Source organism: Hyla sarda, chromosome 3, assembly GCF_029499605.1.
Source record: "Hyla sarda isolate aHylSar1 chromosome 3, aHylSar1.hap1, whole genome shotgun sequence".
NCBI lineage: Eukaryota > Metazoa > Chordata > Amphibia > Anura > Hylidae > Hyla > Hyla sarda.
In genome coordinates this window covers 26,816,724-26,837,179 of record NC_079191.1, presented here as the reverse complement: position 1 = coordinate 26,837,179, position 20,456 = coordinate 26,816,724, and the positions used below count along the sequence as shown (strand labels likewise).

The 20,456-nt window shown below is 45.4% G+C and overlaps 1 protein-coding gene across 1 annotated transcript in view; it reads left to right on the top strand.

Annotated features, from left to right (window-relative positions):
* The first annotated feature begins 18,410 nt into the window (after positions 1-18,410).
* The window catches only part of CDC5L (cell division cycle 5 like), a 54,253-nt gene continuing 52,207 nt past the window's right edge, over positions 18,411-20,456 (top strand). The window contains exon 1 of the mRNA XM_056563942.1: positions 18,411-18,590. Within this exon, the coding sequence (XP_056419917.1) occupies positions 18,546-18,590 (45 nt within the window). The 5' untranslated portion in view covers positions 18,411-18,545. The remainder of the gene's footprint in view (positions 18,591-20,456) is intronic.

The window sequence follows — 20,456 nt, the reverse complement described above, 5'->3', positions numbered from 1 at the left end:
AAAACTGTGCAACGTCAAAAACCGTATGGTGAAAACTGGATGGAAACATACGCACATAAGGTTCTGTACGGTTCCCATTGACTCCCATGTTAAAAAAAAAAAGTACACGTTTCAATACGGTTTTTCACCCAGACCAAAAACCGTGGTAGGCTACGGTTTTGGGTACGGGAAAAAAACTGACAAAACCGTACAGGATGCAAAACGGACACAACTTGATGTATCTTTTGGCATACGGTTTTCAATGGAGAGTCAATGCATACGGTTTTCAACACGGTTCCGTACGGTTTTCACATTGAAAACGTATACGGGATCTGTATTGCAAAAACGTGGTGTGAATTCAACCTAACTTGGACCACTAGTTTCAATTTATAGGCTGAGTGGTAGATGTTTGTCACACCATGTATTCCATAGCTTTGGTCCATGCATAATGCAAATACTCACCAAGGACCGTAGCGAGCACTATTTGCTTTCTATGGAGCATGACTATATACAGGTAAGGCTTTTGTATTAAAATTTTACTTTTCAAGAATATTAAAACATTTGGTTTACGAGACTACTGATCTTGTTCAGAATTGGGTCCACTTAGGCCAACCCTTCTTATAAGGAAGATATAAGTAAGAGTAGAGTGGTTGGGTGGGATGATCTATGAGCTTGGATCATGGACAGACCTTTGAGTTTGGTAATACTAATATTCGATGTTGTATGGGATGAGCCTCAAAGATGAAGCCATACAAGGTCAAAGGTCAGTGCATTCAAGCTCAAAAATCAGCACCTACCTCTTAATAGATGAGCCCATTCATCTTAAAGGGGTACTCTGGCCCTAGACATCTTATCCCCTATCCAAAGGATAGGGGATAAGATGTCTGATTGTGGGGGTCCCGCCATTGGGGACCCCCGCGATCTCCTTTAGTTAAGAGCGTCGGGTGCAGCGCTGGAGGCTCGTGACATCACGACCACACCCCGCTTGTGACATCATGGCCGTGCCCCCTCAATGCAAGTCTATGGGAGGGGGCGTGATGGCCGTCACGCCCCCTCCCATAGACTTGCATTGAGGGGGCATGGCCGTGATGTCACAAGGGGTGTGTGGTCATGACGTCACGAGCCTTCGGCGCTGCACAGACGCTCTAAACTAACACCAGATGCAGCAGGGAGATCGCGGGGGTCTCCCTGCTGCATCCGGTGTTAGTTTAGAGCATCTATCCAAAAGACCTCTTTTCCCCTATCCTTTTGATAGGGGTTAAGATGTCTAGGGGCGGAGTACTCCTTTAATCGATTAGCTTATACAACAGCAAAGGTCAGTTCATCCAAACCTAAAAATACATAAACATCAAAGATCAATTCATTCAAGCCAAAATATCTGTCCATATAAATATGAGATCGGCCAATACGCATGTGGATAACAGGGTTCTATGTTTCTCAAAAGTGTGTGTTTTCATGAAGATTATTGGGGAGAATGAGAACAAGCGCTGTCCCATTCACTACAGCTCAGTCCTGGGACTTCTCCCACAGATTCCACAAGAAGATTGAACATGTTCAACCTTTCGTCAGAATTCAGTTCCATATTTAACAAAGCAGCAGAATCCCATTGAAATTAATGGGAGTCTGCTGCATGCAGAATCCACCCAGAATTTCCATATTGTGAGCAGGGCCTTAGTATGTAAACCATAGGGGTTTCTTCACCCCAGTAACACATTGTTTTTTGTTTTGTTTTAAAGGGGTACTCTGGTGGAAAACATATATATATATATATATATATATATATATATATATACACACATATATATACATATATATATATATTTATTTTTTTATTTTTATTTTTTAATCAACTGGTGCCAGAAAGTTACACAGATTTGTAAATTACTTTACTATTAAAAAAATCTTTACCCTTCCAGTACTTTTTAGGAGCTGTATGCTACAGAGGAAATCCTTTTCTTTTTGAATTAATTTTTTGTCTTGTCCACAGTGTTCTCTGCTGACACCTCTGTCCATGTCAGGAACTGTCCAGAGCAGCATAGGTTTGCAATGGAGATTTTCTCCTACTCTGGACAGTTCCTGATACAGACATCAGGTGTCAGCAGAGAGCACTGTGGACAAGACAAAAAAGAAATTCAAAAAATAAAAGAATTTCCTCTGTAGCATACAGCTGCTAAAAAGTACTGGAAGGGTAAATATATTTTAATAGAAGTCATTTACAAATCTGTTTAACTTTTCGTCTTTCCACTTTGAAGAAATGACCACTAGGGGTCTCCCTACCAGTCCTGGCAGCAAGCATTTCAGACTCATGCTGGAGTCCTAAACCCTACGAGCTGCCAGTCTGCTTTGTTCACAAAGGAGAACACTCAGAGCTGCCAGCCTGCTTTGTTCACAGCCTGTTTGGCTGTGAACAAAGCAGGCTGGCAGCTCTGAGTGTTTAGGACTCCAGCATGAGTCAGAAAGGCTTGCTGACAGGACTGATCGGGAAAAATACAATAGAAAGAAGCATATTTTTCATTAACATGCTATTGGAAAGTTATTCAACATTCATTAATCTAAAATATATCAAAAGTTTATTTGATGAGAGGTACCCTTTAAAGGGATGCATGTGTGACCCCAAATAACACTCAGCAACTGAATTTAAAAGGGGCCACATTCATAGATGGTGAATGTGGCATTGAAATTTTAAATTATTTTCTATATTGGTCATCGATTTGTATAGGTAATATAGGTAAAGTTTTCCTTTTATCATACTATCCATACGTACCCTCCATTCACTGGGAAATTGTTCCTTTTTGTCTGTTAATACATATTCTACAATAAGTACTTTTTGAAAATATGTGTATAAACAGATTTTATATGGATATACAAAGAAAGTTTCCTAAATCCCCCTTTTTTGCCCTCAGGAATGATAGAGCGGTGGTAGTTTATCGTTCTATACCTCCCATGAAGAGCTCCATTGCTCCACATCCGGCAATATTCTGCAGAGTGCGCTGCACAGCTGGGGACTATTACACCGTGTATAGTATACACAGTCGGAATACAAGTCAGAGATGAGAATAGGAGAGCGCTCGATAAAGTAATAAAACACACTGCAAGGCATGGCGGGGGGTAAATACTCTACAATGTGCAATGGATATAAGACAATGATGCTGACTGGGAAACACTCCTGATTGTTGAGAAGAAAATGGATGAATAGGGACAAGGGGCCCCACATCACCCGTAGTACTAGATCCTTTTTTGCTTTGTTTTGTAGTGTTGCTTGTGAATATTCGCAATACGAATTTTATTCGCGAATATTGCATATTCGCGAATTCGCGAATATTCACAAATATAGCACTATATATTCGTAATTACGAATATTAGTTTTTTTTTTCACAGTACACATCACAGTGATCATCCCTCTCTGCTTCCAGCTTGTGTGGTGTAAAGAAGGCTCTAATACTACTGTGTGAGACTGGCGTTCGAATTTTCGCATATGTGAAAATTTGCATATGCAAATTTTTGCATATGCAAATTTTCGCTCATGCTACTTTTTGTATATGCTAATTTTCACATATGCTAATTTTTGCATACGGGAATATTACGAATATGCGAATTTAGCGAATATATGACGAATATTCGTCCATATATTCGCGAAATATCGTTAATTCGAATATGGCCTATGCCGCTCAACACTATTGTTTTGCTGTTCTGCTGACCATTTGTATAGTTGTTTTTTGTTCAGTATTGTTCATAATATGGTTGGACATCGCATTATGTCAACAAGGTCGTGGCCATATCTCAATAAGGTTGCATTCACACTACGTTTGCAGCCTACGGCTGGGAGATTCCAAAACCGGGCTCTCCCGTATCCCGGCCAGCTTCTCATTCACTATAATGAGCCGACCGGAGTCAGATAGTGACTCCCTGTGTGATAGCCTGGGGATGTAGGGTATGGGGAGTGTAGCTGTGCAGTAATTAAAGGGTGCTTGTTAACCCTTGCTATTCGTGACGCCAGGGTGGGGGCAGCATAAATTCCGTTGCGGAAAATCTGCTGCAGACAGCCGAGGAGAGCCCGCCCCCTTTTGAATACGCAGCGGGAAACCCGCAAATAAATCCGCCCGTGTGAACGTACCCTTACTGAAGATTTTCTCCCAGCTTCATAAACTGAACAGTCTCTATGCATACAACTGCTTTCTCTGGAGATTGACGAAGGTTGGGACTTTAGCAATTTAGAGTCTTTAGGTATTATGCGCTGTTCCACTGGATTTAGGGGATTTAGTTGCGGTCCAGTAGTCACGCTAGCTTTAGAACTCACGGTTTTAGTTCTGCTGAGGCCGGTAGGCTTTGAGGCCTAGCATGTCTTTGAAAGTTGCGCAGATCCGTCCTGCTAGTCCGGCATCCACGAGAGCAGCAACCCAAGAGAGCCATAATTGGACGCAGCTCCCTTATATGGGCAGGGGCTGGACTAGTGCTAATTGGTACAAACGGATGTCAATCACCATTACAAAGATTTGTGGGTAACACGTGACCCAAGGACCTCCTAAGGTCCTCCAACATACCATAAAGGATATTAACATGGTCACATGACCGAAGGTCCTGCGACGCTAAACAAGGTAAGTACTATACATTATATTAGATATATTCTATTATTAAATATATACATTTATTAGCATTAGAGAATTAGACTTAAGGAGAGGCGACTAGGGGCTGTCCCACCTGAGGGACCCTAACTGAGCGTAGTTACTCTGACTTTGGGGACCTCTACACTAGGTACGGTATGCAATATGGTACCGGGCCACCACAGCTGACTCTGGTCGGCTCATTAAAGTGAATGGGTTTTGGCGCCGGTCCGGCTGGGAACTGGGAGCTCCCGGTTTTGAAATTTCCCAGCCAGATCCGGCAGCTGTAGTGTGAATGCTGCCTAACCAAGCATGTCGGCCTGCTGCGCATCTTAGGAATGGACAGTTAATTCATCCAGAATTTTAAGACGCGATTTCTTATGAGATTTGGTACCACCAAACGTGACCAAAATATGTATTAAAATACAAACTTTTGAGAACATGGAATGTAATTATGCACAGCATTGCTGTTACCCACCATTTACCAGGCGAATGTGAGGTGGTTAGTGCAGTGGCATTGCTAGGGAAGTAAGGGGGGTGTAAGGGTGACAGAATGGGGGCATTATATGTGAAGGGCACAGAACTGGGGCATTATGTGTGAGGGGCATAGAATGAGGACATGATATGTGAGGGGCAATGAACGGGGGGCATGCTATGTGAGGGGCAAAGAATGGGGGCATTATATAAGAGGATCACAGAACGGGGGCATTATATGTGAGGGCCACAGAACGGGGGCATTATATGTGAGGATCACAGAACGGGGGCATTATATGTGAGAAGCAGAGAATGGGGGTATTATATGTGAGGGCCATAGAACAGGGGCATTATATGTGAGGGCCATAGAACGGGGGCATTATATGTGAGGGTCACAGAACGGGGGCATTATATGTGAGAAGCAGAGAACGGGGGCATTATATGTGAGGGCCATAGAACGGGGGCATTATATGTGGGGCCATAGAACAGGGGCATTATATGTGAGGGCCATAGAACGGGGGGCATTATATGTGAGGGCCATAGAACGGGGGCATTATATGTGAGGGCCATAGAACGGGGGCATTATATGTGGGGCCATAGAACAGGGGCATTATATGTGAGGGCCATAGAACGGGGGCATTATATGTGTGGGCCATAGAACAGGGGCATTATATGTGAGGGCCATAGAACAGGGGCATTATATGTGAGGGCCACAGAACGGGGGCATTATATGTGAGGGCCATAGAACAGGGGCATTATATGTGAGGGCCATAGAACAGGGGCATTATATGTGAGGGCCACAGAACGGGGTCATTATATGTGAGGGTCACAGAACAGGGGCATTATATGTGAGGGCCACAGAACAGGGGCATTATATGTGAGGGCCACAGAACAGGGGCATTATATGTGGGGGTCACAGAACAGGGGAATTATATGTGAGGGCCACAGAACGGGGGCATTATATGTGAGTGGCAAAGAACTGGGGCATTATATGTGAGTGGCAAACAACAGGGGCATTATATGTGAGTGGCAAAGAACTGGGACATTATATGTGAGGGGCACAGAACGGGGGCATTATATGTGAGGAGCAAAGAATGGGGGCATTATATGTGAGGGCCACAGAACGGGGGACATTATATGTGAGTGGCAAAGAACGGGGGCATTATATGTGAGTGGCAAAGAACGGGGGTATTATATGTGAGTGGCAAAGAATGGGGGCATTATATGTGAGTGGCAAAGAATGGGGGCATTATTTGTGAGTGGCAAAGAACTGGGGCATTACATGTGAGGGGCACAGAATGGGGGCATTATATAGAGGATCAGAATCCGCTGACATAGTGAGGAGCCATCTGGGCGTCAACTTCTGCAGAGAGAAGATATAGCTGGAACAATTCCCGGTGGTATATACCAGCTGAATTAGATCAGGAAAGACTATAGAGAAGATGTCACCTGTAGTCACTGATATCATTGTGTATTCTCCTCACTATAGAGAAGACATCACCTGTAGTCGCTGATATCATTGTGTATCCTCCTCACTATAGAGAAGACGTCACCTGTAGTCACTGATATCATTATGTATTCTCCTCACTATAGAGAAGACGTCACCTGTAGTCACTGATATCATTGTGTATTCTCCTCACTATAGAGAAGACGTCACATGTAGTCACTGATATCATTGTGTATTCTCCTCACTATAGAGAAGACATCACCTATAGTCACTGATATCATTGTGTATTCTCCTCACTATAGAGAAGATGTCACCTGTAATCACTGATATCATTGTGTATTCTCCTCACTATATAGAAGATGTCACCTGTAGTCACTGATATTATTGTGTATTCTCCTCACTATAGAGAAGAGGTCACCTGTAGTCACTGATATCATTGTACATTCTCCTCACTATAGAGAAGACATCACCTGTAATCAATGATATCATTGTACATTCTCCTCACTGTAGAGAAGACGTCACCTGTAGTCACTGATATCATTGTGTATTCTCCTCACTATAGAGAAGACGTCACCTGTAATCACTGATATCATTATGTATTCTCCTCATTATAAAGAAGACGTCACCTGTAGTCACTGATATCATTGTGTATTCTCCTCACTATAGAGAAGATGTCACCTGTAATCACTGATATTATTGTGTATTCTCCTCACTATAGAGAAGAGGTCACCTGTAGTCACTGATATCATTGTACATTCTCCTCACTATAGAGAAGACATCACCTGTAATCACTGATGTCATTATGTATTCTCCTCATTATAAAGAAGACGTCACCTGTAGTCACTGATATCATTGTGTATCCTCCTCACTATAGAGAAGACATCACCTATAGTCACTGATATCATTGTGTATTCTCCTCACTATAGAGAAGATGTCACCTGTAATCACTGATATCATTGTGTATTCTCCTCACTATAGAGAAGATGTCACCTGTAATCACTGATATCATTGTGTATCCTCCTCATTATAAAGAAGAGGTCACCTGTAGTCACTGATATCATTCTGTATTCTCCTCACTATAGAAAAGATGTCACCTGTAATCACTGATATCATTGTGTATTCTCCTCACTATAGAGAAGATGTCACCTGTAGTCACTGATATCATTGTGTATTCTCACAATAGAGAAGATGTCACCTGTAATCACTGATATCATTGTGTATTCTCCTCACTATAAAGAAGATGTCACCTGTAGTCACTGATATTATTGTGTATTCTCCTCACTATAGAGAAGATGTCACCTGTAGTCACTGATATCATTGTGTATTCTCCTCACTAAAGAGAAGACGTCACCTGTAATCACTGATATCATTGTGTATTCTCCTCACTATAGAGAAGACGTCACCTGTAGTCACTGGTATTATTCAGTATTTGTCACGATGCCGGCTGGCAGGTAGTGGATCCCCTGTGCCAGAGAGGGATGGCGTGGACCGCGCTAGTGGACCGGTTCTAAGCCACTACAGGTTTTCACCAGAGCCCGCCGCAAAGCGGGATGGTCTTGCTGCGGCGGTAGTGACCAGGTCGTATCCACTAGCAACGGCTCACCTCTCTGGCTGCTGAAGATGCTGAAGATAGGCGCGGTACAATGGAGTAGGCAGAAGCAAGGTCGGACGTAGCAGAAGGTCGGGGGCAGGCGGCAAGGATCGTAGTCAGGGGCAACGGCAGGAGGTCAGGAACACGGACTAGGAACAGACAAGGAATGCTTTCACTAGGCACAAGTGCAACAAGATCCGGCAAGGGAGTGCAGGGGAAGTGAGGTATAAGTAGGGAGTGCACAGGTGATTACCAATTAAGCTAATTGGGAAGATTGGGCCAGGCACCATCATTGGTGCACTGGCCCTTTAAATCGCAGAGACCCGGCGCGCGCGCGCCCTAGGGAGCGGGGCCGCGCGCGCCGGGACAGGACCGAGGGAGAGCGAGTCAGGTACGGGGACCGGGGTGCGCATCGCGAGCGGGCGCTACCCGCATCGCGAATCGCACCCCGGCTGAAGGCGGGACCGCAGCGCACCCGGTCAGTGGATCTGACCGGGGCGCTGCAACAACGAAGATGAGGCGAGCGCTCCGGGGAGGAACGGGGACCCGGAGCGCTCGGCGTAACAGTACCCCCCCCCCTTGGGTCTCCCCCTCTTCTTGGGGCCAAAGAACCTGAAGAAAAAAAACTCGATTTTTCCGAGATTAGGTCCAATGCAAATTAGGAGGGGTTCTGTGTGGAAATGTACGAGACAGTCCAATCTTTTATTGAAAAAACAATAGATGTAGAGGGGTCTGGCGAGACTGGTCACAGGAACGTAGAACCTGTTGATGAGAGAGGCCAAAAAAAATTTTCCTGCAGATCCGGAATCCAAGAAGAGCATAGTAGAAAAGGAGAAGGTAGAGGCAGATATCCGCACAGGCACAGTAAGGCGTGGAGAAGCAGAGTTGACATCAAGAACTGTGTCACCTTCGTGCGGAGTCAGCGTGCGTCTTTCCAGGCGGGGAGGACGGATAGGACAATCCTTCAGGAAGTGTTCGGTACCGGCATAGTACAGGCAAAGATTCTCCATGCGGCGTCGTGTCCTCTCTTGAGGTGTCAAGCAAGACCGGTCAACATGCATAGCCTCCGCGGCGGGAAGCACAGGAACAGATTGCAGAGGACCAGAGGAGAGAGGAGCCGGAGAGAAAAAACGCTTCGTGCGAACAAAGTCCATATCCAGGCGGAGCTCCAGACGCCATCCGGAAGAACGCATGTCAATGCGAGTGGCTAGATGAATGAGTTCATGTAGGTCAGCAGGAGTCTCACGTGCGGCCAGAACATCTTTAATGTTGCTGGATAGGCCTTTTTTAAAGGTCGCGCAGAGAGTCTCACTATTCCAGGACAACTCGTAAGCAAGAGCACGGAACTGAATGGCGTACTCGCCAACGGAAGAAACACCCTGGGCCAGGTTCAGCAGGGCAATCTCGGCTGAAGAAGCTCGGGCAGGTTCCTCAAAGACACTTCGAATTTCCGAGAAGAAGGAGTGTACAGAGGCAGTGACGGGGTCATTGCGGTCCCAGAGCGGTGCGGCCCATGACAGGGCTTTTCCAGACAGAAGGCAGAACACGAAAGCCACCTTAGACCTTTCAGTAGGAAACTGGTCCGACATCATCTCCAAGTGCTGGGAACATTGCGAAAGAAAGTCACGGCAATACTTAGAGTCCCCATTAAATTTGTCCGGCAAGGACAGGCGGAGGCTAGGAGTGGCCACTCGCTGCGGAAGGGGTGCAGGAGCTGGCGGAGGAGATGATTGCTGAAGAAGTTGCGAATGTTGGCGCACTTCCGACAGCTGGTGGGTTAGAAGGGCGACCTGTCGGGCGATATCAGAGGCAACTGGCAGGGGATGTTGGTGCAAAATGGTGGACACTTCCGACAGCTGGTGGGTTAGATGGGCGATCTGTCGGGCGATATCAGAGACAACTGGCAGGGGAACCTCAGCGGGATCCATGGCCGGATCTACTGTCACGATGCCGGCTGGCAGGTAGTGGATCCCCTGTGCCAGAGAGGGATGGCGTGGACCGCGCTAGTGGACCGGTTCTAAGCCACTACAGGTTTTCACCAGAGCCCGCCGCAAAGCGGGATGGTCTTGCTGCGGCGGTAGTGACCAGGTCGTATCCACTAGCAACGGCTCACCTCTCTGGCTGCTGAAGATGCTGAAGATAGGCGCGGTACAATGGAGTAGGCAGAAGCAAGGTCGGACGTAGCAGAAGGTCGGGGGCAGGCGGCAAGGATCGTAGTCAGGGGCAACGGCAGGAGGTCAGGAACACGGACTAGGAACAGACAAGGAATGCTTTCACTAGGCACAAGTGCAACAAGATCCGGCAAGGGAGTGCAGGGGAAGTGAGGTATAAGTAGGGAGTGCACAGGTGATTACCAATTAAGCTAATTGGGAAGATTGGGCCAGGCACCATCATTGGTGCACTGGCCCTTTAAATCGCAGAGACCCGGCGCGCGCGCGCCCTAGGGAGCGGGGCCGCGCGCGCCGGGACAGGACCGAGGGAGAGCGAGTCAGGTACGGGGACCGGGGTGCGCATCGCGAGCGGGCGCTACCCGCATCGCGAATCGCACCCCGGCTGAAGGCGGGACCGCAGCGCACCCGGTCAGTGGATCTGACCGGGGCGCTGCAACAACGAAGATGAGGCGAGCGCTCCGGGGAGGAACGGGGACCCGGAGCGCTCGGCGTAACAGTATTCTCCTCACTATAGAGAAGATGTCACCTGTAGTCCCTGATATTATTCAGTATTCTCCTCACTATAGAGAAGACGTCACCTGTAGTCACTGATATCATTGTGTATTCTCCTCACTATAGAGAAGATGTCACCTGTAATCACTGATATCATTGTGTATTCTCCTCACTATAGAGAAGACGTCACCTGTAGTCACTGATATCATTGTGTATTCTCCTCACTATAGAGAAGACGTCACCTGTAGTCTCTGATATCATTGTGTATTCTCCTCATTATGTCCTGTCAGAGCTGGAGTCACTTGTAAGTTCTGCAGTAATGATGAGTGAAACAACAATTCCCAGCATAACTTCACCACTTCTTAGATTATACTGGGAGCTTTAGGTGGTAGATTTTCGATATGAGACTTCTCTAGCACTGTCCCATATTGTGGCAATTGGTATATTTGATTATTATACTGGAAATAATTTTCCTCAACACACTACACCACTGGCGTCCTTCACCACAGGCTAACTGACGTGTGTTCTTCTATTAAGAGATAGTGAAAATCAAAGTAGTAATATCTGCTGTAAGTATTGCCGTGTATGGTACAAGTATTTGCTTGTAAAAGTCGTCCAGTAAAGCAAAAAATGTAAGAAAAAAAAGTATTACAATATTTAAAACATTTCAAAATTAAAATAAAAAAAATGCCCTTTTCCCATTTTTTTTGTCTTAATAAAAAAAAAAAATCTAGACTACAAAAAAAATAAAGGGGTACTCCGGTGGAAAACAATTTATTTTAAATCAACTTGTTACAGAAAGTTAAACAAATTTGTAAATTACTTTCAGGAACTGTCCAGAGCAGAATATGTTTTCTATGGGGATATGCTCCTATTCTGGACAGTTCCTGACATAGACAGAGGTGTCAGCAGAGAGCACTGTGGACAGTCAGAAAAGAAATTCAAAAAGAAATGAACTTTCTCTGTAGTATACAGCAGCTGATAAGTACTGGAAAGATTAAGATATTTTTTATAGAAGTAATTTACAAATCTGTATAACTTTCTGGCACCAGTTAATTTAAAATAAATTGTTTTCCACCGGAGTACCCCTTTAATACCATAATAATGGTATTGTCATGTGAGGAAATGTCCAAACTACTAAACTATAATGTAAAAATTTAAAAATACCCAATGCCAGAATTGCAGTTTTTTGGCAATCTTGCCTCCCATAAAACATAATAATAAAAACTGAAAATCTCATCTACCCCGAAATCCTACGAATAAAAACAACAGTTCCCTATGCAAAAAACAAGTCCTCACATATTGTAGATCCATGGATGGAAAAACACAAAAGCAATAGGGGTCAGAATTTGGTGATGGAAAGCAACTAACATTTAAATTTTTATTTTTTAATAGTAAAACATAAAAACTTTAGTAATCCGGTATTGAAAAACAAAAAAACAAGACTGTGAATGATTCGTTCACAGTCTTGTTTTTTTGTTTTTTACCCCTTCCAACAAAATTGTCCAATATTTGTTTGTTTATTTTATCTTATTTATAATTTTTTTATTTTTTATTTATTTATTTTTTTTTTTTCGTTTTTTACAATAACAACCTAAAAATTATTTTTGGTTTCACAAGACATTATGGTAAAATAAAAGGTGCTATTAAAAAGTAAAACTTGTCCTGCTAAATATAATCCCCCATATGGCTATGACAATGGAGGAATAAAGAGGTAATGGCTCTTAGAAGGTGAGGAGAATAAAAGCGTAAATAAAAAATTTTTAAAAATCGCTGAAGGATTGACACAAGGAATAAAAACACAAGAACAAAGGGGAACGATGGGAAATGTGTTTGGAGATCAGAAGCAATGTCAGAAAATATTATTCCTAAGAATATAGTATTATCTGATTATCTTCATCTCACCTGGTTATTATAGAAGCTACAGAGAAGTCTTGTCCTTGTATTCTAGAAGGACAATGTTTGTAAATTCTGAACACAGTACAGTGGTCCCTAAACATACGATGGTAATCCGTTCCAAATGAACCATTGTTTGTTGAAACCATCGTATGTTGAGGGATCCGTGCAATGTAAAGTATAGGAAGTTGTACTCACTTGCATACCCCGCCGCTCCGGCCCGTCAACGCTCGTCACCGCTGCCCTGGATGTCGCCCTCCATCGCTGTCGCCACGTCCCTGTGATGTCCCCGCCACTCCGGAACGTCTCTGCTGCCCGGGATCGTCGCTCTCACGTCGCCGTCATCACGTCGCTATGCACGCCGCTCCTATTGCATAACGGTATGGCGTGCGCGGCGACGTGATGGCGACGATGGAGAGTGCCGATGATGCAGGGGATCCCGAAGAGGACGTGCCGGAGCCCCGAGGACAGGTAGGAGACCATCACCGGAGCACATGCGGCACCGTAAACGGCTATCTGGTGGCAGCTGAAGCAGTCTGCGCTGCCGGATAGCCGTTTATGCGATGGCCCCGACATGCAAAAGCATTGTATGTTGATGCTGCCTTCAACATGCGATGGCCTCTGAGAGTGATCGTATGTCGGGGCCATCGTAGGTCGGGGGGCACAGTAATAGGGTCACCTAGGTTGTCTGCTATGTGGATAAATTCAATGGAGCCCAGAAATGATGTACACGTTGAGCAAAGACCATGAACATACAGTAACTAATGTGCTTATCCAGCAGGGGGGATGGGGGGGGGCTTCTCAGACTTGAATATCCAAGTCCAGGAGTCTGAGATTTTGGGGTTGTATGTGGGGTCTTTATACTCTGTGCCTTCCTAGAATGGGTATCATTGCATCTCTTTCATTCACAAAGGGCCCTTGGGTGTTGCCATCGTTGGGAGTCCAAGTGGCCGGACCCCCAGTAATCACATATTTTTTACCTATAGATATTCCTGTAGACAGATGGTAAAACTTATTCAGAGGCCAAACCAGATGCCACATGTGTTGTCGGTGCCCAGGAGTGAGGACGGCAGGAACAGAAAGAGATCAGTATGCAAAGATGGGAGTATCTCCACACATTCTGACAGACCGGGTAAGTATGGTTCACTTTTACCGGTACTCCGGTTAAAAACTTTTTTTTTTTTTAAATCAACTGGTGCCAGAAACTTAAACAGATTTGTAAATTACTTCTATTAAAAAAATCTTAATCCTTCCAGTACTTATTAGCTGCTGAATACTACAGAGGAAATTATTCTCTTTTTGGAACACAGAGCTCTCTGCTGACATCACGAGCACAGTGCTCTCTGCTGACATCTCTGTCCATTTTAGGAACTGTCCAGAGTAGGAGAAAATCTGCATAGCAAATATATGCTGCTCTGGACAGTTCCTAAAATGGACAGAGATGTCAGCAGAGAGCACTGTGCTCGTGATGTCAGCAGAGAGCTCTGTGTTCCAAAATGAAAATAATTTCCTCTGTAGTATTCAGCAGCTAATAAGTACTGGAAGGATTAAGATTTTTTTATAGAAATATTTTACAAATCTGTTTAACTTTCTGGCACCAGTTGATTTTAAAAAAAAAAAAGTTTTCCACCAGAGTACCCTTTAAAGATCTGTGGAAAGCTGGATAACAGTCCCTATGGGCCATGTAGTAGTGTGTTTTTGCTACCCATGTACATCAGAGACACGTTTCACAGGCTGTTTTTTTCTTTTTTATTATCATTTTGAAGTTCTCCTTAAAGGGGTACTCCGCTGCTCAGCGTTAGGAACAAAATTTTCGGAATCCTTAGAGCTGCAATGGGAGCTCGTGACCTCATAGCCCCGCCCATCATGATGACATGCCCCGCCCCCTCAATGCAAGTCTATGGGAGGGTGTGACACGCCCCCTCCCATAGACTTGCATTGAGGAGCGGGGCATGACATCGGGAGGGGGCGGGGCTACCACGTCACGAGCTCCCGGATCAGGCTCTAAGCGTTCTGAAGATTTTGTTCCAAACGCTGAGCAGCGGAGTACCCTTTTAAAGTAATGAGATGACCGGAGTACTGGAAATGACGACCTCAGGCTGATATCTGGACTCAAGTATTTGTATTGATGTTGTATCAATTATAATAATTAGGCCTCTGAGGCCAGAGGAAGCGCTTTTCTTAGCGCAAAACTGCCGGCAGTCGCCTCCTCCCTGAGCGCCCCCTGTTCCTGCCGAGGATTCCGTCGGGTGATGTCCACGTTTGGAACCTGAAGACGCTATATGTGCGGTGAGTGCGGGTACTGTGTGGCCTTTGTGTCATTAGATTTGTAAATTACTTCTATTAAAAAATCTTAATCCTTCCAATAGTTATTAGCCTCTGAAGTTTTCTGTCTAACTGCTTATTGATGATGTCACGTCCTGCTGTACATGATGGGAAAATATCCCCATAGAAACTGCACAGCTCCCGGGACGTGAGTCATCATTTTCTTTTTGGAACACAGAGCTCTCTGCTGACATCACGAGCACAGTGCTCTCTGCTGACATCTCTGTCCATTTTAGTAACTGTCCAGAGCAGCATATGTTTGCTATGGGGATTTCCTTTTACTCTGGACAGTTCTTAAAATGGACAGAGATGTCAGCAGAGAGCACTGTGGTCATGATGTAAGCAGACAGCGCTGTGTTTCAAAAAGAAAATAATTTCCGTTGTAGTATTCAGCAGCTAATAAGTACAGGAAGGATTAAGATTTTTTTAATGGAAGTAATTTACAAATCTGATTAACTTTCTGGCACCAGTTAATTTAAAAAAAAAAAAGTTTTTCACCGGAGTAACTCTTTAATATTCCAGCAACTTAATAGAACAAGACTAAAGCGATCAGGATACAGATTTGCCTGAAGTGCGATGCAAGTCTATGGGACTTCCAGCCCATCCGTATCCTTATCGCTGTAGCCTCAGGCTATGAAGTTCGAGATTTAAAGGGGAACTCCGGTGAAAACCTTTTTTTCTTTTAAATCAACTGGTGGCAGAAAGTTAAACATATTTGTAAATTACTTCTATTAAAAAAAACTGTAATCCTTCCAGTACTTATTAGCTGCTGAATGCTACAGAGGAAATTCCTTTCTTTTTGGAACACTGATGACATCACGAACACAGTGCTCTCTGCTGACATCTATGTCCATTTTAGCAACCGTGCATAGCAGATGCATAGCAGATGCATAGCAGATGTATGCTAAGGGCAGCATGGTGGCTCAGTGGTTAGCACTGCTGCCTTGCAGTGCTGGGGACTTGGGTTCAAATCCCACTAAGGACAACAATAAATAAAGTGTAATTATTATTATAATAACGTCAGCAGAGACAACTGTGGTCATGATGTCATCAGAGAGCATTCCAAAGGTATTTCCTCTGTAGGATTCAGCGGCTAATAAGTACAGGAAAGATGAAGATTTTTAAATAGAAGTAATTTACAAATATGTTTAACTTTCTGCCACCAGTTGATTTAAAAGAAAAAAGCTTTTCGCCGGAGTACCCCTTTAAACAGATATCCTGCCTTCAGAGTGTGATCTGATTTACCCTTTATAGAAGGGGTTTTCTTCAATCGGTCACATTTATAAAAACAATTGCAATTTGGAACATAGGTGCAGCCTATGTATGAAGCATCTAGTAGCGGTCCTGATTAATTTTTCTTGTGTTTTGTCCAATTTAGGAGATTTGCACCATAAGTAGATGTTTTTCAGTACCATAAAAGTGTCTGTCTACACCAGATGACTGTTTACACGCTGAAATATTTGCGGAATTTCTGCCTAAAAAAAAACGGTTTCCAGGATGGCCATTGTATGTTGAGACCATTGTATGTTGAGACTATAACTCTATGGAAACCTGGTAATTGGTTCTAAAGGCACCAAAATGCCATCCAAAAATAGGAAAAAGTGAGGATTAAAGAAAAATAAATAGATAATTAATATAGATAAAGCAAATCCTTACATATAAAAGTAATAAAGATCTGCTGGGAGCTGTAATCACTGTCTATGTCAGTGTTTCCCAACCAGGGTGCCTCCAGCTGTTGCAAAACTACAACTCCCAGCATGCCCGGACAGCCAAAGGCTGTCCGGGCATGCTGAGAGTTGTAGTTTTACAACAGCTGGGGGCACCCTGCTTGGGAAACACTTGTCTATGTAGAGGACAAGAGCTTCTTCAGGGTCCTGTACAGTACACAGTGTCCTAAAAATGTAACATGGAGCCGCCCTCACCTGGTGCCCAAAGGAGCAGCTAACCCTGGGACAGGTAAAGAGTACAGAACATGTAATACCTCCCTGTACTGTAGGGGGCGCTACCAGACGCCAGTCAGTGCATGCACTTCAGTAATACAGGTAAAGAGTACAGAGCATGTAATGCCTCCCTGTACTGTAGGGGGCGCTACCAGACACCAGTCAGTGCATACATTTCAGTAATACAGGTAAAGAGTACAGAACATGTAATACCTCCCTGTACTGTAGGGGGTGCTACCAGACACCAGTCAGTGCATGCACTTCAGTAATACAGGTAAAGAGTACAGAACATGTAATACCTCCCTGTACTGTAGGGGGCGCTAACAGACACCAGTCAGTGCATGCACTTCAGTAATACAGGTAAAGAGTACAGAACATGTAATACCTCCCTGTACTGTAGGAGGTGCTACCAGACACCAGTCAGTGCATACACTTCAGTAATACAGGTAAAGAGTACAGAACATGTAATACCTCCCTGTACTGTAGGGGGCGCTACCAGACACCAGTCAGTGCATGCACTTCAGTAATACAGGTAGAGTACAGAACATGTTATACCTCCCTGTACTGTAGGGGGCGCTACCAGACACCAGTCAGTGCATACACTTCAGTAATACAGATAAAGAGTACAGAACATGTAATACCTCCCTGTACTGTAGGGGGCGCTACCAGACACTAGTCAGTGCATTCACTTCAGAGTAATACAGGTAAAGAGTACAGAACATGTAATACCTCCCTGTACTGTAGGGGGTGCTACCAGACACCAGTCAGTGCATGCACTTCAGTAATACAGGTAGAGTACAGAACATGTAATACCTCCCTGTACTGTAGGGGGCGCTACCAGACACCAGTCAGTGCATACACTTCAGTAATACAGATAAAGTGTACAGAACATGTAATACCTCCCTGTACTGTAGGGGGCGCTAACAGACACCAGTCAGTGCATACGCTTCAGTAATACAGGGGTTTTACCAGTGAATACCCATTCTGATTGGTCGGTTCTTCCAGCCATTTACACGTTTCACAGATCTAGACTGTCTGTACATTGTATGTTGAGTTTAGTTTCAAGTTACAATGGTCCAGAAAAGACCATTGTATGTTGAAACTATTGTATGTTGAGGCCATTGTATGTTGAGGGATCACTGTAATGGGCGCTGGCAGAACATGGACTACAGGAAATGCGTTGTCTCCATAGACGGCAATGCATTTTCGAGCGGATTCAGCAGAAATAATTTAATTCTTTCAGCAGAGACCCAAATCCTAATTTCTGTGGCAGATGTTTCCACCATGGAAATTCTACACGGTGCAAACAAAATTCTGATGAGAATACTGCTCTGGTAAAGTAAAAGCAGAGAGGTGATTGGTTGCTATGGGCAACAAAAAGAATTTTACTAAGATAACTCGATAAATCTCCCCCTATGTCAGTAGTTCATTATACATTGTAGCAGTTCCCGCCTCCGGACAGCAGAGGGCGCTGAGAAGATGACAGGTCTCCCCCAGGACGCTCTGCCTCCTCCGCTCTCCTCGGACTTAGCGCGTCACCGCCAACCACAACAGGCGGCGCGGTGTCCCCGGAGCGGACGGATCAGAGGACGGTATCTCTCCCGGTGACGGAGCCCGCACACCGCAGCCATGCCGCGTATTATGATAAAGGGAGGGGTGTGGAGGAACACGGAGGTGAGGAGCCGGGCTGTGCGGGGGAGGTCTCCGTGTACCGGGGCTCTGCGGCCTGAGGGGCCCGATCATACATCACACAGGTGGACAGCATGCTGGGACTAGTAGTACTGACTGCACAGCATGCTGGGACTAGTAGTACTGACTGCACAGCATGCTGGGACTAGTAGTACTGACTGTGCTGCACAGCATGCTGGGACTAGTAGTACTGACTGTACTGCACAGTATGCTGGGACTAGTAGCACTGACTGCACAGCATGCTGGGACTAGTAGTACTGACTGCACAGCATGCTGGGACTAGTAGTACTGACTGTACTGCACAGCATGCTGGGACTAGTAGTACTGACTGTGCTGCACAGCATGCTGGGACTAGTAGTGCTGACTGTACTGCACAGCATGCTGGGACTAGTAGCACTGACTGCACAGCATGCTGGGACTAGTAGTACTGACTGTACTGCACAGCATGCTGGGACTAGTAGTGCTGACTGTACTGCACAGCATGCTGGGACTAGTAGTGCTGACTGTACTGCACAGCATGCTGGGACTAGTAGTACTGACTACTGCACAGCATGCTGGGACTAGTAGTACTGACTGTACTGCACAGCATGCTGGGACTAGTAGTGCTGACTGTGCTGCACAGCATGCTGGGACTAGTAGTACTGACTGTGCTGCACAGCATGCTGGGACTAGTAGTGCTGACTGTACTGCACAGCATGCTGGGACTAGTAGTGCTGACTGTACTGCACAGCATGCTGGGACTAGTAGTACTGACTGTGCTGCACAGTATGCTGGGACTAGTAGTACTGACTGTACTGCACAGTGTGCTGGGACTAGTAGTACTGACTGTACTGCACAGCATGCTGGGACTAGTAGTACTGACTGTACTGCACAGCATGCTGGGACTAGTAGTACTGACTGTGCTGCACAGCATGCTGGGACTAGTAGTACTGACTGTACTGCACAGCATGCTGGGACTAGTAGTGCTGACTGTACTGCACAGCATGCTGGGACTAGTAGTACTGACTGTGCTGCACAGCATGCTGGGACTAGTAGTACTGACTGTACTGCACAGCATGCTGGGACTAGTAGTGCTGACTGTGCTGCACAGCATGCTGGGACTAGTAGTACTGACTGTGCTGCACAGCATGCTGGGACTAGTAGTGCTGACTGTACTGCACAGCATGCTGGGACTAGTAGTACTGACTGTGCTGCACAGCATGCTGGGACTAGTAGTACTGACTGTGCTGCACAGCATGCTGGGACTAGTAGTGCTGACTGTACTGCACAGCATGCTGGGACTAGTAGTACTGACTGTGCTGCACAGCATGCTGGGACTAGTAGTACTGACTGTGCTGCACAGCATGCTGGGACTAGTAGTGCTGACTACTGCACAGCATGCTGGGACTAGTAGTGCTGACTGTACTGCACAGCATGCTGGGACTAGTAGTGCTGACTGTACTGCACAGCATGCTGGGACTAGTAGTACTGACTGTACTGCACAGCATGCTGGGACTAGTAGCGCTGACTGTGCTGCACAGCATGCTGGGACTAGTAGCACTGACTGCACTGCACAGCATGCTGGGACTAGTAGTACTGACTGTGCTGCACAGCATGCTGGGACTAGTAGTGCTGACTGTACTGCACAGTGTGCTGGGACTAGTAGTACTGACTGTACTGCACAGTATGCTGGGACTAGTAGTACTGACTGTACTGCACAGCATGCTGGGACTAGTAGTGCTGACTGTACTGCACAGTATGCTGGGACTAGTAGTGCTGACTGTACTGCACAGTGTGCTGGGACTAGTAGTACTGACTGTACTGCACAGTATGCTGGGACTAGTAGTACTGACTGTACTGCACAGCATGCTG